Source organism: Neolamprologus brichardi, chromosome 8 (assembly GCF_056152115.1).
Source record: "Neolamprologus brichardi isolate AB-2024 chromosome 8, ASM5615211v1, whole genome shotgun sequence".
Lineage (NCBI taxonomy): Eukaryota > Metazoa > Chordata > Actinopteri > Cichliformes > Cichlidae > Neolamprologus > Neolamprologus brichardi.
The window spans coordinates 7638993-7664938 of NC_142111.1; the positions used below are offsets into that span (position 1 = coordinate 7638993).

The 25946-nt window shown below is 42.3% G+C and overlaps 2 protein-coding genes across 11 annotated transcripts in view; one reads left to right on the top strand and one right to left on the bottom strand.

Annotated features, from left to right (window-relative positions):
• arhgap17a (Rho GTPase activating protein 17a) overlaps nt 1-21032 on the top strand; it is a 33823-nt gene extending 12791 nt beyond the window's left edge. Inside the window, exons 3-22 of one of the 6 annotated variants that reach the window (XM_087845356.1) lie at nt 2657-2761; nt 2968-3000; nt 3429-3505; nt 4216-4327; nt 4894-4970; nt 5158-5275; nt 5943-6011; nt 6186-6267; nt 7702-7829; nt 11712-11823; nt 12108-12189; nt 12526-12606; nt 12699-12812; nt 13024-13115; nt 14420-14567; nt 14771-15043; nt 15862-16004; nt 16478-17008; nt 17110-17129; nt 18631-18743. In XM_087845356.1, the coding sequence (XP_087701482.1) occupies nt 2657-2761; nt 2968-3000; nt 3429-3505; nt 4216-4327; nt 4894-4970; nt 5158-5275; nt 5943-6011; nt 6186-6267; nt 7702-7829; nt 11712-11823; nt 12108-12189; nt 12526-12606; nt 12699-12812; nt 13024-13115; nt 14420-14567; nt 14771-15043; nt 15862-16004; nt 16478-17008; nt 17110-17114 (2382 nt within the window). In that variant the 3' untranslated portion in view covers nt 17115-17129; nt 18631-18743. Of the gene's footprint in view, nt 1-2656; nt 2762-2967; nt 3001-3428; nt 3506-4215; nt 4328-4893; nt 4971-5157; nt 5276-5942; nt 6012-6185; nt 6268-7701; nt 7830-11711; nt 11824-12107; nt 12190-12525; nt 12607-12698; nt 12813-13023; nt 13116-14419; nt 14568-14770; nt 15044-15861; nt 16005-16477; nt 17009-17109; nt 17130-18630 lie in introns of all 6 variants that reach the window. The other 5 variants (XM_006800905.3, XM_035912147.2, XM_006800907.3 and 2 more) reach the window with 5 other exon arrangements.
• A 955-nt stretch (nt 21033-21987) lies between these two features.
• grid2ipb (glutamate receptor, ionotropic, delta 2 (Grid2) interacting protein, b) overlaps nt 21988-25946 on the bottom strand; it is a 38837-nt gene continuing 34878 nt past the window's right edge. For all 5 annotated transcript variants that reach the window (XM_087845358.1, XM_087845357.1, XM_006800909.3 and 2 more), the window contains 2 exons: nt 25051-25215; nt 21988-24769 (listed from right to left, as the gene is read on the bottom strand). In XM_087845358.1, the coding sequence (XP_087701484.1) occupies nt 24698-24769; nt 25051-25215 (237 nt within the window). In that variant the 3' untranslated portion in view covers nt 21988-24697. The remainder of the gene's footprint in view (nt 24770-25050; nt 25216-25946) is intronic.

Below are 25946 nucleotides of genomic sequence, written 5' to 3' on the forward strand. Positions count from 1 at the left end.
ATCCCTCCTGCAAACAAAGAATATTTTGTTTCCCATCCAAGGCTTACTGAATAATTCCACCCTTAATGCGTCATCTCTAGCTATTTTTTGCTCTTTCAGGACATGTTCAGACATGTTAACATCATTTCTCTTAGGAACCAATAAATAAACACATCCACTGTCTGTCTTTTTCCTCCCTGTCTCCTACATATTATTGGGATTCCCTTTCCTATGACGCATCATGGGATTGACCAAGTATTGACCTCATCACACGGCAGGAGGGGAAAAAAACACGCCCCGCTGCTTTTCAGCTTCTTTTCGGATCTGCCAAGACTCCTCAGGATAATTTATTCTTTCTCTGGCCCCACTTTCTAACAATGTAAGGAAGAAGGTTCCTGCCATGTAATCCAAACATTTCCCATACACCCACACAGGAATTTAGGCCCTTCTAGAGCATAGGGAGGGGAATCCCCTGAATGATTTTGTACCAGGCACTAAATGAACTGGGTCTAATCACTGTTCCCAAGCCTATAACGCGTGTATCCTTGTGTTCATGTGTGTGTTTTGGTTAGATTGTATTTAAGCCAGCTGTTTTAGGAATGCCGGGGGCCACCATGGGTCGGTACTGACGTAAGAGCGCGAGGAGAGGGAAGGGGTTGCACACGGAGGCGGATATCTGCTGTGCAGTTCCTGCGTTCCGACTCCATTCTGTTTTTGGAACACAATTGTGCGGTATTTGGTTTATCCTCCTCCTTAATTCGCCTCCCTACATTTCTGTTCATGTTACCGTCTAGATCTCACTGTTCCCCTTTATAATTTTAACATCTCGTAAGTGCATGTTTAGCGCTTTGAGACATTTATAGAGTTCTGATTTCTCACTTCAGTAGAAACCTGTTCTGTGAAGTTGCTTTCCCATTCTTCACAAGTAAGGCCAACTTTAACCAATTCCTTGCGTGGTCACGCTGTGTTCACCAGACTTCTAAGTACATGTGAACAGTAACTCGCCATCAGCCCTTCCATTCACGGGTTAGCGACAGTCGGCCTAATGTTGACGCTGACCATCGCGGTCAGACACCTGGCACGACAAGCACAGTGAATAGTGACCCTGCGGCGTTTCAGTTGGCCTCTGTCCTTCAGCCTGAATAGCTGTAACTTCAATCAATGACAGTATTATATCTGGTGTCAGGCTAAAGGCACAGAGTGGATCTGTGGAGTCAACCGAGTAAACAGGAGAAAGTCTGTGTAATCAAAAAAGCCTTTTCAAAGCCAAAGAGCTGCTCGCCATGGGTCACATCTCGGTGGGCGCTGCTGGGAAGACATTTCCGATGAGTCACGTGTTTCGAAGATAACATTCCAGCGTTGCTCCGCAGGAGCAGGCCTTATCAGTCACGCTTGAACTTTGACCCCTGACCCTGACAAGGCCATCACAAATCATATTTCTGCATGGAGCTGGAGCTCATTAGCCCTCAGCTGGGCGCTCTGCCATGTTGGGTTGTGATGACAAGTTAGTGGGGTTGATGAGATTAATCTAAAGTTCTTTGAAGAGGCTGGTTATACTTTTCCTTTTACAGTGGTTGACACTAGGGTTAGTGTTTGCATAGGCCAGTACAGACAGTAACATCAGTGACAGCACTATTAGTCTAACACAGTGGTGGATGTACAGTAACATAACTGTAATGTATTTGTGACACATTTCAATGTTCTCTTAGGTAGTGCAGAGACGAGGAAAATAGTTTTGTTGTCTGAGGTCGTGCTGTGCTTCTGGTTACTTGGCATCATATTTCCACGCTATCAGAGGTTGGCTCCGACTGTTTGTCTAGCCGCTGATAGACTTCCTCAGCTTCAGTCTGGGATTTTAACAGAAACACGACACAAATAACTGCTAATCAGTTGAGTTGACAGGTTATGGGCAGGATTCATCACATTTGCTGCCTAACTGCTGCATTATTATTCTGTTATTAGCCACAGCGGCTATCGGGTATAGTGAATGTTTAGCATTTAACATGTGCACTTTCCAAGCTACCTTAAAGTGTTGCTCAGTGTTGTAAACATACGCTGCTTCAGCTGCTAGTGGGGGGCAGAGCTGTGTCAAGTTGTGTATCAACTGAATTTTCTTTCTGTCTCTGAACTAAAATCTTCATTGCTGCGTTCCAGTTGCCTTGGAAGTTGGGTGTCGGCCACTTCTGAGTTGGTTAGCTTGTGGCTCTATATAATGTTAGTGACAGCTAATATCCCTCTCATTGGTTCTGGCTGTGATCACTGCAGACCTACCCAGCTGCTGTTTAAACCTTCTGTTTGTGATGGGCAGCCAATCAGAAGATAAATGAAATGTAGACAGGTAGAGGATGATGTGGTGGCTCGTGAGTCATGTGATATACTCTAAAGGAGTGCCTGAGCCTGGTTCTGCTGGATGTTTCTCCTTCCCACTGTCACCAAAGTGCTTGCTCATTGTGTTTTTCTCTGTTGCGTTATTGTAGGGTCTACCTTACAATACAAAGCGCCTTGACACGACTGTTGTGGTGATTTGGTGCTGTATAAATAAAAATATGGTTGTCTCCTTTTCTAATTGTGATAAAGTATAACATTTCTGGGTGTTTGTGTTCTCAGTGTGCTCTTTCTACCTCAGCAAAAAGCTCTTTATTTGCCTAAGATCTCTTCTTGTATGTCTTGTGCACAGATCGAACGGCGCATGGAGCTGGTACGCGTGGTGTCCCACAACACACACAAAAAGATGGTGTCGTGTCTACAGGGACACATCGGTGCAGAGGCAGAGAAGAGACATGTAAGCCATCAAGTTTGTGGATATAAAACCTGTTAAAGCAAATCAAGCAGCTGTTCCAGGATTTAACTGTTCCTCCCACACACGTCGGGTTCTTTTTTATTTATTTATTTTTTTTTCCTTGAATGTGTCCACAGTAGGAAGCACAATCTATAATTTCTCTTTTGTTTTGTTTTTCTACCCTACACCACCCAAAATATCCACCTCAGTCTGTACCACGCCTCTATACAGGAAATGGTCAGGTAAAAGCACTTATTCCACTTCTCCAATCCTCAGCACCACTTGCTCCATTTCCCATTTCCAGCATCTGTCATCTTCATTCACTATGCATGACACGCTCGTCTTTGGGGATTCTCTCGATTAAAAACAGGATGCTGCACACACATCAATGTTTATTCGCTGATGTAAATCATATAACTGTAAAAATAAGCTGTCATTTAGCAGATGTGTCACTTCCTTAGTTTTCGTCTTAAATTGTATTCATCGTCTATTTTTTTTCTCTCTTCTGCTCAAAAAGCTCGCTTCCTCTTTCTGAATTACGCTTGATATGTTCAATGGAAAGTCCTAAACAAGTTTTCCATTGGCTTGACCTTGTATCCATAAGTTCATGTGTTTGTGCACCCGCATCTAATCACTGTTTGCATTTTTTCCTCCATTAAACACACAACAGAAAAAGCTTCCCCTCACGGCACTGTCCCAGGCAATGACTGAAGGTGGAAGCCAGTTGGGAGAAGACTCCTTAATAGGGTGAGTTTGTGATTGATTGACACACCAGAAATCCAATTGCCTTGTCTGGGCAACGGTTGCCGATATAAAGCAGAAGCACCCGAGAGAGTGTGAAATACAAGGTCTCACATTCAGGGTAAGCGGCCTTCCCGGTTCTGTTTGTCTGTCAGGGGCTTTCAGCAGTTCCCTTACAGAAGAATCAGATCAGCTATTCTGGTGCTCATACGCAGAGTAGTTGAGGATCTAGAAAGTAGATGTCTACAAATCTACACTGCAGCTATGAGTCTGTCTGGAAAGAATAAGGAAGGGGAAGTATGAGAGTCTGCTTGCACTTGTGATTCAATCATGCCAACAGTTTTATTGATATCTGGAACTCGCTGTTTCTCGTGTCAAGGCTCATAGGTTTCATATCTGGGAAAACTGCAGCTCAAAACTGATTCACTCGTAGATGAAGTGTCACTAGGTCACTTTGTGCTCCTGGCTTTTAGCGGCTAGAAATGATGACATCACAGTGACCTGGTTTTGTTCTCAGCTGCTGGCTGTGGTTACGCAGACTGTGATCCTTCTGTGTTGTTATGTAAATTCCATTTTGCAAAGAACACGTGTGATTACACTGGTTACAGAGGACCTAACATCCACATCTGTTAGTGCAGATATGTTAATGAGGCATATGTGTGACTTTGCTTGATTTTAACAGGCCTGTCTCTCTCTCTTCATGTACTTGTCAATAGGAAAATGATGGAGGTGTGCGGAGATGCAGAGAATCGCCTGGCATCAGAGCTGATGCAACATGAGCTGCAGATAGAGAAGGACGTTCTGGATCCACTTAGCCAGTTAGCCGAGGTCAGAAACCCTATGCATTAATATTAACTTAATATAAAGAAACTGCTTTTTGAATGGCTAAAATAGCAGCACCACCCATTTCTCCACTTTACTGGTCTCATTTATACTTTATATGATTAATTTTCTCTTGCTTTGTGCTGCCCAACTCCAAATGAACAAAAGCTTTTTAGTAAAAAGCAGCTAGTTGCTAGAGCGGTGACCCATTATGGTGATTGTCCTGTGTTTTTCGAAACATCCCAGCCCTTATAATACTAGCCAAAGTATCCATGTCCTAGATACTGAACCCCGAGTTGCTCCTGATCAATTCACCAGAGTGTGAATGTTGGATAGTAAGCACTTGGGCATAGAAAAAGTGCTTGTGTGGATGAGTGAATGAGACGTTTTTTAAAGCTGTTCTGAGTTCTTAACTAGAGTACAATAGCACTATATAAGAACCAGTCCATTTAACAATTACCATATTTTATTCCACCTCTAATAGTCATGCAGGAAAATCAGTGGCAGTGCCTTGCAGGTCTTCTTCAGAGGTATATTTTCGTAAGCTTGGTGTGTTTTAACCATTCATTTAGGTGGAAATCCCTAACATCCTGAAGCAGAGGAAACAGCTGGCCAAACTGGTGTTGGACTATGATTCTGCCAGAGCAAGGTGTGTCTACAGCTCAGTGTGTCTGAATGTCTTTCTGCTTGTTAGGCGATGCATTCTAAAATACCTGGAACTGCTAACACAGTAGCATAAATCAAATTTATTCACAGGCATTAACTTTTTTACAGCGCCCACATTTTAGATTGCGGTCTGCATTTCCTGCTTTTTCCTCTTTTCTTTCCATATTCAGATGGTTGCAGGCAACCAAGTCAATAATCTCAGGAACAAACACTCAAGCACTGACGGCCAAGGCTGACTTACTCAAGGAAGAGGTGGATGAGGCCATGAACAAAGTGGAGCTTTGCAAGGTAATCTTTATGTGCAAACATACTGATTCATTTCTGCAAGTCTATATCAAGGCAAACTACCAGTCATGTCAAATCAGGACCATATCGAAGAAATGCCACTTGCAAGTTCATGACCTGATTGATAATGTAACTCAACTGATGCCATTAAATGTAGACTGGTTTATTCATGGCTACTTGTTGTGTTTAAGACTACTTAGGCTTAAAAGCAATCACATAGCAGAGTTAAAGTGATCTGAGTAAAAGAAACTGGAAATAGGCCTGGGAGTAAACTCATTAGAGCAACAACTGGACATTCCAAGACCCTTGGAATGGCCGGTTTGCTGACGCATGCAAAATGACTCTGTCCTGTCAGCTCTCTGTGTGTTTGTGTGCATCTACTGAACTGAGTCACTGGTGACTTTAGTGTCATGGCTCCATGATGTGTTTTTCTGTTCAGGAAGTACAGAACTTTCTGTAAAACTTAGGATTTATGAGTTGTGCAAAGCTTAACCGGCCACTGACGCCTGAACTTGTGCCACCTGAAGCACTTTTTCATTCGAGGGATGACACTAGTAGATATGATCCTCTTTAAGTAGCCTCACTAATTCCCCTGTTTTCCCTTATAAATGATAAGTTAACATCATCTTTATATATCTAACATCATGCCTTTTTGTTTCTTCTACAACAGGATCAGCTTGCTGCCGACATGTACAGTTTTTTCTCAAAAGAAGGCGACTATGCCCACTATTTCGTAACGGTGAGTTCACTGTGTCAACAAGCCGGCGCTGTTGTTGCATGACTTTCTGTGGGAACGTTCACAGCTGCAGAGTAGCTGTGGGGCGGATGCTTGGCAAGCTGTTTGTATTTACTTTGCTGTCATGTACTTTACTGCTCTTATTATTCTGCTGTGTGTGTCTCTCTGTTTCTGTAGCTCTTAGAAGCTCAGGCAGATTACCACAGAAAGTCTCTCACTGTTCTGGAGAGTGTCTTGCCAACCATCCAGGCTCAGCAAGGTATAAGATATGCAAACATGCTTTAAGCACACACACCTGTTTAACACAAAATAGTGCAACGTTGTTATGGGGAAAATAAATGGACATGGAAATTCACTCATATGTGTCCTGACTTGCAATGAGGAGAATCAGGTTTTCATTCTCAGCTGACTCAAGAAATCCAAAACCGCTGCTTTCAGTTACATCCCGCCAATCTCTTTTTCTTCCCCACTTTTTGTCATTGTTAAAGGTACAGTGTGTAAAATATCACCACTAGATGTCAATAGATTACAGATTGCAGTCAACTGAATTCTGTCTTCTTACCTTGTTAAATTCGAGTGCATAATCTTAACGACGCCGGCCGCTCTGGGACAATCACTTGGCCCTGTTTCTATTAGTGTTTGTTATAACATAGTTGAATATTATCAACACTTAGCAAAAGATCAGGAATAAAATGAAAATGGATATGTGTTAATTAAATATTTTGGAGTATTTTGCGTATTAACTCCATGTCTCTAGCTACGGTGGCCGTTTTAGGACAAACAACTCTGGCTGCCGTTCATCTGTAGTGTGTAGGCGGTCAGTGCGCTGTTTACCTCAGCTGTTCATCCTCGTCTATTCACGGGGAGAGAAGGAGACTGCAAAACTTTGAAAAAGGTATCCAATGCAGTGTGATGAGTCAGGAAAGCTCACTTAGCTGTTGTTGTTGTAGATGGCGGGGCTTCCACCAGTCTGTGCCCGCTCCTTTGTATTTAATGGGTTAATTCTAAGTTCAGTTTTTTGGAAAATGTAATAAATAATCATATTTATGAGTACGGTATTTTTCTTTTCTATTAAATAAACTCTAAACATTAATTATTGTACCTTTAAAGGGGTCCTGACATTAAACAACAGTCCTTGGCTCTCTGAAAATTTAGGATTGTGATGTCTCCTCTCAGTTTGTTTTCATCTTGCGTGCACTCTTTAGCTGTGTCTTGTTCAAGGAGTTTGTTTTTTCTGCATTAAACACATGTGGTCTTACACAGACTAGCCTGGTCTCCCAGCATGTGGCAATGACTCATGAGCTCCACACACACCCACCTGGTTTTGGAGCGCCCCACACCACCCCAAAATTCTTTCCCCGGCCCTCCCTCTTTACTTGCCTTTAAGCTCACGTGCTCACACTCGCTCATAAACACATAAAGATGACGAACAGTCACTTCTGTTGGCTGAGAGCATGTGGTTATTATTTGGCGACACCTTGTAGGGGGAGTCAAGACTGGTTTTTTTGAGGGGGGGTTGGTTTTTTTAAACAAAATGGCCCAAGGGGAAGTTTTTGACCCAGATATCTACCATCCAAACCAGTAACAGGCCTTACTCACACTTATATGTTTTATATATTTTCATGTGTTTCTAATTCCACTCTTTGCTCCTTTCTTCTCCTCTCTATTTATTATTAACTCTCTTTACATTCAGATTCATGGATGGAAAAGCCGGCGTTTGGCACTGGTTTAGATGAACACCTGAAGAGGAGTGGGAGGGAGATCGCCCTGCCAATAGAGGCTTGTGTCATGATGCTTCTAGAGACGGGCATGAAGGAAGAGGTATGGAAGTTATAGATTGTGGCAGGGAGTGAGGACGAGATACTGATTGAAATTTAAGTGCTTTGGATCATCGAAGTAAGATATACGGTCACCAGATACTTTCATTTAAACCTTATTAGTAAGTGGTTGCTTTATGGCAGAGATTCAGTAAGGTGCTCGCAACCGTCCTCAAAGGTTTTGGTTCATATTGACATGATAGCATCACATAGTTGCTGCAGATTTCTTGGCTGTGCATCCATGATATGAATCTCCCATTAAACAACATACCAAAGGTGCTCCATTAGATTGCGATCTGGTGACTGTGGGGGTTATTTGAGTACAGTGAAGTCATTGTCACATTCAAGAAACCAGTTTGACATGATTTGAACTTTGTGGCGTGGTGCATTGTCCTGCTGGAAGCAGCTAACAGAAAATGGGTACATCGTGTTCATAAAGGAAGGTCAGCAACAATACTCAAGCTGTGGCATTTAAACAATGTTCAGTTGTACTAAGTGGCCCAAAAATATCCCTCAAACATTGCACCACCATCCTGAAACAATGTTGTTTACATCCGATTCACCATCCAAATGTTGCAATAGAAAACAAGACTCATTGGACCAGGCCATGTTTTTCTCTTATGAAATGTAGCCTCTGCATCCTGTTCGTAGCTGACAGGGGTGGTACCGAGTGTGGCTTTCTGCAGCTGTAGCTCAGCGGGTTCAAGGTTCAGAGATGCTCTTCTGCATGGAGTGGTTGTAATGAGTGGTTATTTGAGTTACTGTTGCTTCTCTGTTAGCATGGTTGTGTCATTCGACTTGTGGCACTGTGGTGGAAAATGCCAGCAGATCAGCAATTTCTGAAATACTCAGACCAGCCCATCTGCCACTTAAACTGGGTCATCTTAATCATGTCTATGCGCCTAAATTAATCGATTTGCTGACTTATGATTAGATATTTGCCTTAAGGGGCAGTTGAACAGTGTATAAGGGAGCAGCCCAAAGCAGCTTTAGAAGAATTTCCATTTTTGTCTTGTTGCTGTTTTGCTTGTTTAAAATGTGCTCGTCCATTTGTTAATATCGGTTGGGAATAGTGCAATAACGGAGTTGTCATCTAGCATGTAGCATGTATCAGCTGCATAACTACGGCAATTAGTGCTTTGCTGTCTCATAGGGTTGCCAAGTGGCAGCATGCATAATGAGACAACTGCCCCGTGCAGTACCACAGGAAGTGTTACGACTGTTTGACAGTTGATCTTCAAAGGTGCTGATATATGATTTAGTGAAGGTTACAAATGATCTTCTTATGGCCTCTGACAGTGGACTCATCTCTGTGCTTGTCCTTCTTGACCTTAGTGCAGCATTCGATACTGTTGACCATAATATTCTATTAGAGCGATTAGAACATGCTGTAGGTATTACAGGTATTGCACTGCAGTGGTTTGTATCATATCTATCTAATAGACTCCAATTTGTGCATGTAAATGGAGAGTCCTCTTCACACACTGAGGTTAATTATGGAGTTCCACAGGGTTCAGTGCTAGGACCAATTCTGTTTACATTATACATGCTTCCCCTAGGCAGCATCATTAGAAGACATAGCATACATTTTCACTGCTATGCAGATGACACCCAGCTCTATCTGTCCATGAAGCCAGATAACACACACCAATTAGTTAAACTGCAGGAGTGTCTTAAAGACATAAAGACTTGGATGGCCACTAACTTTCTGCTTCTCAACTCAGATAAAACTGAGGTCATTGTACTCGGCGCTGAAAAGCTTAGAAATTTGGTATCTAACCAGATTCTTACTCTGGATGGCATTACCTTGGCCTCCAGTAACACTGTGAGGAACCTTGGAGTCATTTTTGACCAGGATATGTCCTTCAACGCACATATTAAACAAATATGTAAGACTGCGTTCTTCCATTTGCGCAACATCTCTAAAATTAGAAATATCCTGTCTCAGAGTGACGCTGAAAAACTAGTTCATGCATTTATTACTTCCAGGCTGGACTACTGCAATTCATTATTATCAGGATGTCCAAAAAACTCACTGAAAAGCCTTCAGTTAATCCAAAATGCTGCAGCAAGAGTACTGACAGGGACTAGAAAGAGAGAGCATATTTCTCCTGTTTTGGCTTCCCTTCATTGGCTTCCTGTTAAATCCAGAATTGAATTCAAAATCCTGCTCCTCACATACAAGGTCTTAAATAATCAGGCCCCATCTTATCTTAATGACCTTGTAGTACCATATTACCCTATTAGAGCACTTCGCTCTCGCTCTGCAGGCCTACTTGTTGTTCCTAGAGTATTTAAAAGTAGAATGGGAGGGAGAGCCTTCAGTTTTCAGGCCCCTCTTCTGTGGAACCAGCTTCCAGTTTGGATTCGGGAGACAGACACTATCTCTACTTTTAAGATTAGGCTTAAAACTTTCCTTTTTGCTAAAGCATATAGTTAGGGCTGGACCAGGTGACCCTGAATCCTCCCTTAGTTATGCTGCAATAGATGTAGGCTGCCGGGGGATTCCCATGATGCATTGAGTTTTTCCTTTCCAGTCACCTTTCTCACTCACTATGTATTAACAGACCTCTCTGTATTGAATCGTATCTGTTATTAATCTCTGTCTCTCTTCCACAGCATGTCTTTATCCTGTCTTCCTTCTCTCACCCCAACCGGTCGCAGCAGATGGCCGCCCCTCCCTGAGCCTGGTTCTGCCGGAGGTTTCTTCCTGTTAAAAGGGAGTTTTTCCTTCCCACTGTCGCCAAAGTGCTTGCTCATAGGGGGTCATATGATTGTTGGGCTTTTCTCTGTATCTATGAAGCGCCTTGAGGCGACATTTGTTGTGATTTGGCGCTATATAAATAAAATTGAATTGAATTGAATTGAATTGAATTGAATATGATCTGAACCACTCAAGAACATTATTGGAAAAACGTAGACGCACTGCTCGTGAGAGTGAGCGAGGATTTTGGGATCGGTCTTGTCAACAGCTGCACTTAAGCCAAATAAATAAGAACAGCAATCTTATTAGCATCATACCGCAGTGAACACGTACTATGGTGAGTTTCTGTGCTCTTTATCAGACTGGAACCTATCAGGGATGACAGATCGCTTTAAGAAAGCACAGACTTCCATGTTGTTCTGCTTTTACTCAGTGTGCTCCCGCCAAAGTTTGATTTCTATAAGAGGTTTTAGTACAGCCTCTTTTTAATGCTTTTGATAGGTTGTCGATGCTCGTTTTAGAAATCAGTTCTTATCTAGTTTGATGAGCTTATTGGCTTTTACTTTACTACTCGTTTTAACCAGTGAAGTGAAAGTAATGCTGGCATTTTAATTAGAAGTGACATAAACGGCTCGACTGGTCATTGAGAAAATTGAAACTAAGCTTTTAATTGTTTGTTTACACGAACATCTAAGGAGATGAGCAAATTGCAAATGATTTTCCGTAACGCTGTTCCAGAGAAATGGTCGCCATGTTATGGTGAACGCGAATAGACACGAAATGTTTACGTCTCCACCCTGATACAAATTTAGAATACAATGTGCTGGGACGTGCTCGTCTCCTGTCCATAAATCAGAAGGTTTTGTTTCCCCCGTGATTGTGTAAAAAGGGAGGGAGGAAAAAGGGCAAGTGTTAACTCCAAAGCACATTATTTGTTTCCCGATTCATTCCCCTGTGAGTGCAGTCTGTGTCATTATGGTGTGAAGACAGCCTTTGTTTATGTGTCAAAGTAAATAGCTCGCTATGCTGTGACTGGTGGGTGTGTTTGTTTGCCTGCTTTAAGGTTTCATTGTGTGCAGCTGGCAGAGGGAGTATACGTAGTGGATACAGAGTCCGTCTGTAACTCTGTGTGTGTGTGTGTGTCTGTGTGTGCGTGCGTGCGTGTGTGCGTGCGTGTGTCAGGGTCTATTCAGAATTGCAGCAGGGGCGTCCAAGTTAAAGAAGCTAAAGGCGGCGCTCGACTGTTCCACTTCACAGCTGGAGGAGTTCTACTCTGACCCCCACGCTGTCGCTGGTACGTTCCAAACCGGCACCGTTCTTCAGCTGTTGTATCTCTTAGTGTAAAATTTGGACCAAAATCTAAAAAGCAAGCAAATATTTGCTGTTTATTATAATTAATGTTTCTTTTAAACTTTGTATTTTCTTCTTCATATTTCAGTGACAAACTCAGGGATAGGTCAATTTCACTCTTCACAATTCTAACTGATAAATGACGTAGCAGCTCGATTTTATTTCATCTACATTTTTGCCTGTAATAGTGTTTTTAAATAAAACTATTGTGCACGTGTGTGGTTACAGGAGCACTAAAGTCCTACCTGAGGGAACTCCCTGAACCTCTAATGACCTTCCAGCTTTATGATGAATGGATCCAGGCATCCAGGCAAGGCTCTTAATAGTCCTGCTGAATCTATCTTTGCACAGCATAAAGGACGGAAACTTCTAAAGTTGATAAATAAACATGCAATCAAAGGTTTTTAATATGCTTCTTTAAGTTTCCTGTATAATGTGAGAAGTGAGAATGATGACAAAAACTCTCAAATGAATTTGATTAAAGTAAAAGCAATTTTAAATTTGCCATGTGAAACCTATAAATAAATTTTAATGCTTTATTTTGGTGGATTTGAAATACATATTTTTATGTATATTTTTGGCTTCTTATGTCTTCCACAAATAATGAGCTGTGCTGTTATTTATCTACTTTCTTCTATCATTCTAGTGTGTCAGACCCAGACAAACGGCTCCAGGCGCTCTGGGTTGTATGTGATAAACTACCAAAGAACAACAAAAACAACCTGAGGTCAGTTGCTGAAACCTACATAGGGACTGATTTTGCTTTTGTCTGTCACGCAAGACTATTCTCACCTCTCTGCCCTCCGTGTTTTCTTTTAGGTATCTGGTGAAGTTTTTGGCCAAACTGGCTCAGGAGAGCGAGCAGAACAAAATGACCCCTAGCAACATTTCCATTGTCCTGGGACCCAATTTGCTCTGGGCCAAGACTGAAGGGTGAGCGGGCAAGACAGAATAATCTGTTGCAGTTTACTTGTCAGTTATGTTTAAAACAAGGGAGATGTAACAGTGTCTGGGAGGTCAGAGCCTAGTCTAGGGTGGTGAAGAAAACGTAGAAACGATAGTCTGTTATTTAAGCTTATTTCAGTTTATCCGTCATTATGTCAGAAAGCATCTAATTTTTGCACATCTATGTATGCACACCCAGGAGTCTGGCTGAGATGGCTGCAGCTACCTCTGTGCACGTGGTGGCCATTGTTGAGCCCATTATCCAACATGCTGACTGGTTCTTTCCTGAGGGTAGGTCTTGGGTTTCCTCTATAGCTGCTTATTTTCAGTCTGACCTTATTTACCTTCTTTGAAGCCATTAGTCCTATCAGTATATAAGGCAGTCATGGGGAAGGCAGCTGATATTGATTGCCTTGCAAGGCCGATAATCAGGAGTAAAAGGGGACTGAGATAAGATGACCAAGGTCAAACAGTTTTTTGTACTTTAGAGGCTGGCTGGAAGATGTCTTTTATTGAATGTCATATACATAAAGGTTGCTTTAAACACTCACCAAATCCAGTGAACTGAAGAACTAAATGAAAGTAAAACTCCCTCTTACTGTTAATGTGTAACAATAGTTTACATGCTGGGTTAAATAAACACACACGCCCCCACTAATATCTGGTGTACTCTCCCTTAGAGAGTCACACCTCGACCAGGTGCTTTTGGTGGATTCCAGAAAATCCCAAAGACTTGTGCACCCAATTCTTGTTTTTTTAAGTCATTAAGGATGGATGGTGTGCATTGCACCCTGGAAAAAACTGTTTAACAAAATCATGAAAAGCCAGAAATACCATGACATCCATACTGATGTTGGATGTATGTAAAGTTCTGAGGCAGCTGCATATTTGTCTGGGTTGCACAGGCAGGTTAGTTAAAGCCTCTCTTATAGTCTCTGTTGAGGGCCTGCATCTTAGGCAGAGATGATATATTACTAGTGTTGCCATAATTGAGCATCTCTGGTGCACATACAGAGAGGGATGATGAGACAGTGGGAGCTATCACCTCACAATAATAAGGACTTTGGTAAATTGCTGACTCTGTTTGTGGAAACTCCTTTCACAGTCTGTAGACAAACACTTTCAGGCAAATCTTTGATTCTTAATTTCGTTCAGTTAAATTTGAATTGTGTGTTTTTGAGCAGCTTATGAAGGGTTTTTGGTGCATTCCAGCCTAATGTAAACTGAATAATAGGCTAATGTTTGTGTCAGAATAAACAAAGTAAACATCTGTCATCTGGCAACATCTGCTTCTTCTTACACATAAAAATGAGTGTTTTCGGCTTGTTTTCTGTGTTTCAGTCTAACAAGCTTGGATAACGACTCGAGACCTCCATGGTCTTGTTCAGTTAGGTTCTCCCTCTATCACAGGTCACAAGCTAGCCTAAAGAAAAGAATGCAATTGGTTGAACATTCTGTGCATTACAGTGAATAACGTTAAATTTACGTGAAATTGTTCGTTTGCTGTTTATTTAACCAAAAGGGGGCGCTATAACACCCACCTGCACTCTTTCTTTATACAGTTTAACCTGTTTTTCTTAACTGTGTTTTTATAGACGTGGAGTTCAATGTTTCTGGCATTTTTGCGATGCCCACACCTGCATCCAACCACAACAATCACTTAGATTATGACTCTGGCACCATTGAAAGGAAGAGACCTGGCAGCATGGTGGGACCAGAGAACGACGCAGGACGCAAAGACAAGTAATCCTCCAGAAGTTGCTCGCTGTTCACTCTGATTCATTTGTGCCTTTTAATCCAGCTGCTTTCTTATGCTTCTAGATAATGTTGGTGTAAATAATCCGGTCACTTTTCTCGTTATGCTGTGGTGATTCTGCCCTAATCATGAATCTCTTTTGGTGGTTTTTGTTTCTCTCCTTCACCGTCTCCCTGCTATCCCTGTGTAGTACCACTAACAAGCACTCGGACCACACCCTTCGTAGAGGCAGTAACACTTTAGGTAGAAAGCAGCACACTTCACCTGCTTTCCAGCCTCCTTTACCCCCCGTGGAGGCTCAGGGACACGGGGCTGGGCAGGTTCCCCAGGCCTCGGCTGAGCCCCAGTCACAAGCTTCACCTGGGGGTTCAGGGTCTGATCCTTTCCAGCAAAGTTTGGCACAGGGTCTTGCTGCTCTTGCAGCTGCTCAGCAGCTTCTAGCCCAGCACACAGAGGAGCTCAGGTAAGAGGTGTTTCCCTGCATCTCTGCTGCTGGTGGCAAAAACGTAGCATGCCTTACAAGCACACATGCATGCTTTTATGTTTTCAGGGTTCAAACTGCAGGAAGACATTAGTGAATTGTCGGTAAACACACAACGTCAATCTGATTAGTTGCATAAAGTGGAGAGGTTTATTAATGCATGGCTCACTGGCACCTCACAGACATCAGCTCTTCTCTTGGTCACCTTAGATCAGCTGGTGGTTTCTCTAACAAAACCACAAGTTTTCTTACGCCACCACCAGTTGCAGCTATGCAGACGACTCTAAAGTCAGCCCACTGAAATGGCACAACAATGGCCTCTGTCATTCCACTAACAGTCGCTCTCAGGGCCTCTTGACTTCCCATCCCTCTGCTTTCCTCCCCAAATCACTAGAATCAGCAGGAAACTCACACTAACTGGCTCAAACTGCTTTGAAAAGCCTGGACATTGGCGCCTGTTATGCAAAGACTGAACGAGTGTCTTTGATTTAGTTGCTGAAAAGACAACATTCATTTTCAGACAGATGACACTATTCAGTTCAGCATTTTTGGCTCTACAGACTCCACTGGGAAAGCAAATTTAGATGAGCCTCCCAGATTATATTTGTGGCACATACTATGCAGCACATGAGAGGGGTTTGCTACTACTAAAATAATCTGGTTCTACTTTAATAGCTCTTAAAAACATTCAAGGCTGGATCCTGTTGCATATGTGCTACTCAGTTTCGGCCAACTTGATGGTTTAAAGCTTCTTCTTTCTTTTTCTTTTTTTTTGGTGTGTGTGTGTTCTTTCTCTTAAGCAGCCCAAAGCTACGTGACTCCACCCCAACCCCTGCGCTCCAGAGGAATGGCTCTGGAGGAGGCAGCCAGGCTGCCGGCCAGCTGGGCACTGGAACCCCTGTGGCTGGATCCATGGGGCCCAGTCCACATATGATGCGCAGAGGTAAGAATCTACACCCTAAAGTGGTGCAATAAGTCAGTCATTCATTGCTTAGAAATACTAATTAAATAAAGATCTAAATATGTTTAGGACATCGATACAGCTTCTGCATGGGTTGAATTCCCATAATTCCTCCCTCTGAATAGCCAGACCCATGCAAACAGACTTTAGGGTGGGACCATCACTGTTTGCATGGCTCTTGGAGATGGTATGACATTGATGGCTAGTGAAAAATTAATCCAGTACCCAAGTCCCAAAAAATTACAGTTCCTCTAATGGTCACTTCAGGTTCCAGCAGCTACTCACAATTGATCAGGGAATACACGTCTTTCCCTCGTGACCTGTGGTTGGCAGAAGGTGTCTAGGCCTGTGGGACTGGGGCCTAGATTTTCTTATACAGATGGACATCGTATGTATACTTTGGGACTTTTATTTATGTTTCCCACCAATAATGGCAGTTTACCTTTTGCTTCCAGGTACCAAGAAGCAGGCTCCTGCTCCTCCCAAACCCACAAACCCTCCACCCAGTCAGCCCTGTAATTCTGTAAACCACTCCTCATCCTCCGTCTCCTCCCAGACTTTCAGTTCCACCCCCAGACCCCTGTCTAGCCATTCGTCCACCTCTGCAACCTCCCCCACCTCACATCCAAGTGCCACACATCGGCGCCATTCGAGTAACCAGCCCCCGATCCAGGCGCCGAGCCATCCACCCCCAGAACCTCCGACGCAGGCCAATCCCTCTGTGCAGCCCACATCCTTCGGCCAGTCCAGCGGGGACCAGCACAGCGCCGACCCCTCACCCCCAGGAACCCCAACCCCTCCAGACACCCCTCCACCCTGCCAGGATGCAGTTACCCCTCCATCCCCATCTCCATCTCCCTACCAGTCGGGCTCGCTTCCCCGGCCGCGGCCTGTCCCCAAACCACGGAACAGACCCAACATCCCCCCGCCGCCCCAACCCACCACAGTGACCAATGAGACCAACGGGATCTGCACCAAGATGATGGGTGGGTACCGTTTCTTATGTGAAGTGTGTGTAATAGTGTCATTACTAACCTAATACTAATGTACTGTAATTCTAACACTCTTCACTGTAATACCTCTGCAGGTTAAAGACACACTTGTGAGGTTTGTTGATAATTGACACTTGCAGTAGCACTTTTTTTTTCTTTTAAATATATATCATCATCACAGCCTGCCGGCTCTTTCACGTCCTTTTTTTTTAAACCAGCTTTGATGCACGACTGTCCCATGATGTGTGATGGATTTTAGTGAGAAACCCACTTCTGATGTGAAAAGCAGATATTTGATACAGTTGCTGCTTCCAGTCTAATGATGAGGAAGAAATCAGCAGATAATATTTGTTCCTCTTGAGATCTTTAAAAAAAAAAAAGAAGAAAATGTTGTGTTTTTAAACACTCAAACTTCAATTCATCAGTTGAGTTGCAAAGTATAGAGGGAATATAGCCTCACTGATCTTTACCTACTTATAGTGGGCCATTCATTCGAGTCATTGAGACACATTTGGATTAATGTCCTCTTCTTCTGTACCATACAGACTTTGCTAGCTACTCCAATATGTAAAGAAATACCTGAAGGTGAAACACGAATCATTAAAATCTTTCCACTGAATTTTTTGGCTTATGTTTGTGCACTAACTTTAAAAATGTTGTGTTTTTTCCATTAACACGGAAAGACACCTGAGAGCTTCACACTGATGGACTCGATTAAACTGTTCACTTTATCTTCCACTGCTTCTCAAAAACATGTTTCCAGAAGTGGATGTCTCACTACAGGTAATACGGCAGTCTGGCATCAGAGCTGTCATTGCTCACGAGTCATTTTCATCGGCTGTCACTGTGTAATCACAAACAAAAGGGTTTGAAACTCTGATCAGCTCTTAGCGAGGCTTTCAAACCCTTCACTGTCCGGGAAACTCCGTTCAGATTTTCAGAAATATGAAGTGATCTGTGTTGTGGAGTTTTTAAGCTGGTTGCCCCTTTTTTGTATTTTTTTAACTCATGTGCACCTCTAACATGCATGTTTGTGTTTCCAGTATTCAGAATCATGTCCACCCCTCCACCCACCCCCAAAACAGTGTAATGCCCTAGTTTTATTAATTGCATTCAAATGCAAATGAGCTTTCTAGCTAAAATGAAACAGAAACATCTCTCCGAACTTTACATTTTCTCTCTGCTTCCACTGGTTTGTTGCACTGCTGCTCGTCAGTCTCTGTTGCACAGCGCCACCTGCTGGCTGGAGAACTCCTCACTTGCCAAACCTCTGCTCCAGTTTAGTTTTAATCTGCGGAAAATATGACACAGTTTGACTGCTCTGCAGCAGCTTTAAGTGTTTTCATACATCGGGCACGTGTTTGCCATTATGGCTGCTGTTTGTCATGTGGGCATTTATCTTTTTGGGACATTTATGTAGCATTTTATATGAATTCCTATGTGCATGGGAAACCCATTTGCAGTCCCTTGCTAACATAAACAGTAAGTGGAATTATCTGCTTCAGCTGTTACATCACACATCTCCTTTTATCTAAAGATTATTTGCTATTGTGACTAAGCTTACGTGTTTCCTCACCACAACTAATCTGTCTTCCATGATGTGTCCCGCTTTGTAGATCCGGTGATTCCTTTCAAAGGTTTGAGTCGAGCTTTGGCCCCTGACCTCACGGCAGTAGACCAGCAGCTGCCGACTGCCACCGCCTTCTCCTCCTCGCCGCCTCTTCCTAAAGACTGTGACCTGGAGAGCGAGAGCACTGTCCTATAAGGAGGCGCCTGCCCATATCTGCAGCCCTCGTATAAAAGATGAACTTCTCCAACTGTGCCTGGTCATGAAGGACAACAAACTAATGGTGGCCATCATGGAGGTCAAACAGCTTCCTGTCAGCAAAATACATAAAACATTTCTCCAGTCACATGATTAATCTTTGACATGCTAGTTTATTATATGCGAGCTCTATTAGTATTTATACCCACTACTACACACACATTTTAACATCACATTATTATAGGCGGTAAACTAGATGAGTGGCAATTTGTCTTAGAGCGTTACTACTGGTTGTCTTCACTTTTATAAATGCCATAACTACAGCTCACAGTCAGTATAGTTATTGATTATATAACACATCTTTAAGCTAAAAGGGGTAAAACATCACTATAAATTCACAGAACTGAGCTGATCCCAGCTCACATCAGCTAAAGGATCTCACACGCAAGCCACTTTGCAACCCCCAGCTCCTTTGCTTCATTCTGTTTTTAATTTAATTCATATGTGTGAAACAGTGTGCTAGGAAATCTAGGAGTGATAGTCATGTAAATGCCAAATTTTTGGTTTATAGTCTGACAACAGAGGTAGCGTCCACATGCAATTGGTGTTTTCCACTGTTTCTACTGTTGTTTAGTGCAGTTCGTGTGTCTCAGCCGTCATCGGCACTCGCTTCCCGACAGTCTTTTCGACCTCCATGATGTTGCCAGATGTGATTTTTGCAGGGAGACTCGTGATACAAAGCCTTCACCCTGCGACATGTACCGGCCCCTCTGTCTTTACACCGCACTCCCTGCAGATCAAGCTCCAGACAATCGTCAAAGAAGAGCGTAGCAGAAACGAAGGGCAGATGTTGGATCAGCACTGCTGTTAGAGACGGTGTTACGGCAATATAAAAGCACGGTGGGGTAATGTGGGGCGGTTGCCAAACTACGGACTGATAGGACCCAGTTGTATTTGGTGTAAGGTGGGGTTTTTCTGTGTGTGAGTATTTTTCAGTGTTGAACATGGCCTTAGATCAAGAAATAAATAAGTTGCATTTTTAAAAGGTGGATGGAATAGAAACCAAAACAGTTGAAGTGTAGCTGTGACTGCAGGTTTCCAGTCGTCTCAAACACTTAACTTTCCCTTTTCTCCCCCTTTATATGGAAACCCATACTTTTATTTCTTTTTCCTCCTGCCTGTATTTATTTACCAATTTAAAGCAAAAATACATTCCCTAGTGGCTTGACATCTTTAATGCAGTCTTTAAATATGCACCATGCCTTATCGGTTTCTCCCAGAACTATGAAATACGCATTTACTGTATAGAGGAGGGGGGGTATTCCCTTCTAGTACCACAGTATTTCTAAGAAGCTGTGTCGGTAGCGGGTATGTTTCAGGCCGTGTCCGATAAGAAACTGTGCGCTTCTGCATTGTTCTGCAGAAGTTGTGTATTTAAATGTGTTTTGGGTTTTCTAAGCAGACGTAGCAGGGGTCGACCTGACCCTCCCAGCCTGAATGCAGTCAGTATTTTTTGCCTTTCTGTTTCTCCAGTCTATCTTAGTGTGCTCTCCGGCGTTCGCCAGGGCATTACACACAGCGGGGCTGAGCGTGAGCGAATGTAGTGAAACATCACCCTGAGCAGAAAGATGCATAAAGAGCTGATTTTGCACTTGAGCGCAGGCCAGACTCATTGAGTGGTTTTCTAGTGAACTCGGTTATAGAGGGCTTGGGTTTTTTTCCCTCTCTCTCTGTCTTTCCCACTGAGCTGAGTGAACACGGTGTTGTGATATCTCAGTAGTGATGTGGTGTTAGATTTTTGCCCGGTCTGTTGTTTTTGGATTTTTTTAAATTTTAAATGGCTTTGTTGTATTTTCTGTGTAAACTTTGCTTTATTGTTATTATTATTTTTTGGCCTCTGATAAATGCAGATTGTGGTTTTTAGAGAGCTGACCCAACATAGTACCAGGTGAGAAGGTCTTGGATGCTGCAGTTGCCCTGAAAAGAAGTCGAGTTGTGTTTTTCAGAGACAATCTAAGCATTATGATCCCCTCCTTTCTCTCTCTGTGCACTCTTGTACCTTGCTGCCTTATCCTTGTGCGTTGAGAGAACAAACAAATGCCATTAAACTAGAAATGATGATAATGATGCTGCATTTTTAAGTTCCATAGTTTTATATGTATGCTGTCTGGTGAGCTTAAATATGGGGGAAAAACATGTAATATGAATGCTTTCCTTTCCAAAGAAAATAAAGTATATGAAGAAACTATTTAACTCTGCTCCAGGTTGATTGTCTTGTGCCTCGACTCTTGTCCTGTAACAGCCTTAAAGAATGAGGGTTAAAATATTCCTGTAATATGATTTTAAAAAGTTGCTAATGTCACTGATTAAAAATCTTTTTTTTTTTTTTTTTAAATTGCATTAACAAAATGTTACCAATAAACACTTTTTCCTGTTGCCACTGAAGGGCTATATGCAATTATGCTAAAACGATCAGGTTAAACTGAAATAAGATTATTTGGGTCATTAAAATATTTCAGTTGACTGTAGACTGAGCTGTTCACATGACGACCATCCACGCTTTCCACGAGGAGGGTAAACCACAAAAGCCTGACCCTTCAGAGTGCTGCCACAGCGGATATTAATGGGAAGATGACTGGAAGGGGAAAGGGTGCACAAGCAACAGGGATGACTGCAGCCCTGAGAGGATTGTTGGAAAAAGTCGATTCAAGAACTTGGGAGACCTTCACGAGGAGTGGATTAAAGCTGGTGTAAGTGCACCAAGAGCCTCCGTCACGCTGCTGTCACGTCCCTAATATCAAGCCACCAAAGACCAACCAGATGAAGTGTTTTTACGTGGGCTAACAAAACCAAACTGTTGCTAAGTTGTTCCCTTTTCAGATGAAAGTACATTTTAAATTGACTAAAGTCTGGAGGCAGAGTGGAGAGGCTACTGTTTCCACAGTCGCGTCAGGTGCTGCTGCTGGTGCTGCTCTGTGTTTTATCACGTCCAGAGTAACAGCTGTATATCAGCAGGTCGATTTATGATACTTCATATGCTTTCTTCCTTTTACTGCAGATTAGAATTCAGCAGAGATTTGCACATGGACTGATTTATGTTGATACTTATATATCTGCTATCAGCTGATAATAATGGGCGTTCAACACGTGGGTCACTCTAAACCTATCACCTGAAAGCACAGATAAATCAAACGGCGTTACTTTCAGGCATTTTTTTTTTTTATTTAAAACATTTTAAACATATCCTCCATCGGAAAGCAAACAGAAAGGTAAAATGATCACAAAACATTAGCAACTTTTCATGAAAACATATAAAACAGTTATAAAAGAGAACCAATAAGTTAACCTAGCTAGACTAACAGAAGTGTATTTAAACCTAAATATCCAGGGAGGGTAAATGCTACCAGCTGCACAGCTTTTATACATTAACTGCACCGACATGCAAATGACGGGGACGAGAAACACTGTTACTACACCTGTAGCAGCTAGGAGTGTATTTTTTATTTTTATTTATTTATTTTTACAAGGTCACAGTCACCTCGTGAGCCTGACTAAAGCTATACATTAAGAATAAATAAAACGGTAATTTCCTGGTGACACTCTTGAATAAGAAAGTGAACTGGGACTTGGAGGACAGGGGAATACAATTAAAAAAGAAAGAAATGATGAGCAGTGCATAGCAAAAAACAATGAATTTACAATTTCAATAGTTCATAAACAGAAATACAACACAGCTACAGGTACACTGTACTGTAGAGGAGTCATGACATCACCATGACAACCAGAAACGCAGGAAATGTCCATTTACAGTGTGTTTTTCCTCTCCGCTCCCCCTGTTGACGCGCATTCATCCAGAGGCCGCCCACTTGTTGGAGCAGAGATGCATTCAGAACACTAGAAAGGCTCCACAAAGTGCACAACCATTAGCCGTTTGCCAGAAGCAAACAGCTCACGCTTCACAATGAAGCTGGCTTTCACCTTTGAGTACAGCCAACAACAAAAAAGGACACTAATCACCCACATGCTCTGAAACTACAGAATTTGACGATGTGCCGATGGCGGGCCGTAAAAGGTGCAGCATTTTTTGCAAAACATCACTCAATCCTCAAAACAAATGTGCAAATGAATGTGGATTTCACCAAGTCCTCACAGGGAGAACAGCAGTGATACTGGATGAATACTAGCGGATGTTCACAGGCTTTAGTTTGGGTGCAAATGGGCTGCATTTACTCAGTTAGTCAATGCGCATGTTGCAATGGATTGTAAGTTGCAGTGACCAGCTGCTGAGGAGTCATAAGGAGACTGCAATTGTTTGGAGACCGGTTGCCTGGTGGGAGGCAACATGTCTCCAAACAATTGCAGTCTGCATCTAATTTATAAACGCAGACAGATTGCATGTTACACTGACTCTGAGTCAGTCTACGCCAGTGTACGCAACTCATCTGTGTGGTTTCTCTTTGCAGTAGGGAATTCAACTCAACAGTTTGCCAATTGGTTGTATTCTGTTTATCTTCCTGTAAGGTTGCCCAGCACCTATTTGATTTGCAGTTAAATCGCCAACCTGCAGCAATTACGTCACTAGTGGTGGAGGAATTTATGGGCTTCTGGCTGGACTGGGAATACAAGTGGTTAATTTTTATTTTATGTGAATTTGGACATCAACAGATTTCATTTGATTGCTGGCTTGACCCCCTTCAATCGCAAACTGATAGCAGTCAGACTCCATCTTATTGCCGTTTTATTTCCATCCAAGTCTTCAACGCAACAATTCAAAGGCAAAAAATTGATTGCGAGCTGTCATGGTAGAGTGTTTACACTTGACTGATATAAGTAACAATGTAACCTTAAAGGATGCAGGCCAAAGAATTCTCTTCAGATCTGTTTGTTTGTTTGTTCAAATGACAAATTTGATTTTATCACTGCAAGATGAGTTTTGACATTTGGCTTGAGTTATTTTAACACATTTTATAATAATAATAATAATAATAATAATAATAATAACAAGAAGAAAAATTTAAATATTAATAAAACTTAAATTTGTAAATTTCTACAATCTTTACGGCCTTGCTTTGCTTCCATAGACATCAGATCCTCAACACTTTAGGACCAGAGCTGGGTGTGTGTGACTTTAACTCGCCTCTATCAGAAGAGAAAAGAAAAATGATTTTCATTTAAATTCACAGTAAAGGAAATAAATATGACTACAAGTCATACAATTCATGTTCTAGATTCACAATTTGGACATAAATAGTTTAAAAACTCCTACCGTCTACTATTTCTGAATGTTTAAAATATATCCTGCAGTATGGGAGGCAGTGAGCGCACCATCAAACACTAACACTGAACTACACCTGTCAGTCATCTTGAGTCCAGATAACTGTCATCAGCCTACATTTATGCTTCGTCTTTACAATTTTCAAATATGATCTGATAGAAAATATAAACTTTATATAGTCGTATAATAAACATGTAAATAGTCATACCAGTTGTTGTCGTTGCTTAAACCTCACTTTAATGCAGCATCGCAATCAAGGGCCTTGAAAGGCTTCCTTCTAACAATCTTTACAAACTTACCAATTAATGCGCATTAAAAAGAGATGTAAATAACGTTAATAACTGGCGGGAGTATTGCGTGTGTGCTGTGGAGTTCCTATTGATCTGTGGACACCTGAATAGTCCTGCTCTACCAGCACCTGAAGTAATAGCACTGCTGCACACGGGGCACTCGTTAACTTGTGGTTTATCTACATACAGATACAGCGCGTTTCCATTGTGTTTGCTATAGATGACGTGGTCTCTGTTCCCGTTGGTTTGAGTGTCTGTGTGTGATCTTGGCACTTTGGTTACAGAGAGCAGAGTGAAAACTGAGCCAGCCGGCCTTTTCGGTTTGGCCCGACATCTGCCCGCATTTCTTGCTTCTACCAGGCCAAAGGGGAAGACAGTCTGGGGCTTCTGGGGTTTTCCGGAGTCTGGATCTCACTGAGAGCTCTCTGCAAAAGAAAAACCATAATCTCCTCTTATTTATACTCATTTTACCCCATTATTTTCAGATTTAGAGCACATTCATTTATTCCATAGACAGTGCCGCTTTGCAGCCTAATCAGTTTATAGCTGCAGGCAGCCGGTCTGTGTGAATGCCTCATTGTTTAGTAGGTTTGAGTCTGTCACACGCCTGCTGAATATATCCAAAATATGACTGTCGCCTTCTGGAACAAGTCAAATTTAGCCTTGCTCATCTATCAACACAGAGAACAGTGGAGTAATAACTCACCTCAAACTTGGATACGAACTCTGAAAAAATGCCAAAGAAGGTCTCTGTGCTGGAGGACTTGCTGTCCTCTCCAAAGTAGGAGGCCACCTTGGAGAACTCCTCCATGGCTCTGGTCTGCAAAGATTCCAGAGACTGGATCGCAGGGTGGCTGTTCTCCAGGAAAGTCTGTGGGCACAGACGTTAACAAATATACAGGGGCTCTTGATGAATTGTGCAACTGGGTGAAGAGTTAGAAAACAATTAGTGATGCTGCCATGATGCCCTGATTTCTCTTGTCTCTATATTTACACTCCTCCATAATAATGGATGGGTGCTACAAAATTGTTTGAGGCAAAGCAAGGTGCCACTACCTGTACACTAACTGAAGTAGTCCTGGTTTGGAGATGTTATTGATATCTATTGAGAGTCCATACAAATATGTCTGGACTTTCCTCTTATACTTCTGGTTACTGACACCTAATAACACGAGCACAGGGAATGTATCGTATTGTTTCTTTGTTGTTTTTCTCCAAATACCCTGCTTTCCTCCCACAGACCGAGGAGCTTGCTTGTTAAATTCGGATTAAATGATGAACTAACCATAGCTGTAGATGTCAGACAGATACAGTTTGAATGAGTAGCTTTGTAGTCAATTAGACCGTTGAAGTGCAACATTATCATATTATTTGTGTTTGTGTTATTATCATACCCAACCAGGAAACGGTTAGCTTAGCAGTGCGAAGCGGGCAAGTCATTATGTCGCTTGTTTCAACAATATGGAACCCAGACAACAAAACCAGCTGATTTTGTTAAGTTTTTCCTGAGCTTTTATAATATTTTTTACACTTATATTATAACCTGTATGGTAGTAAACATCAGAGTGCTTGTAGTCGATGAAAACTGGACAGGGCTAGCCA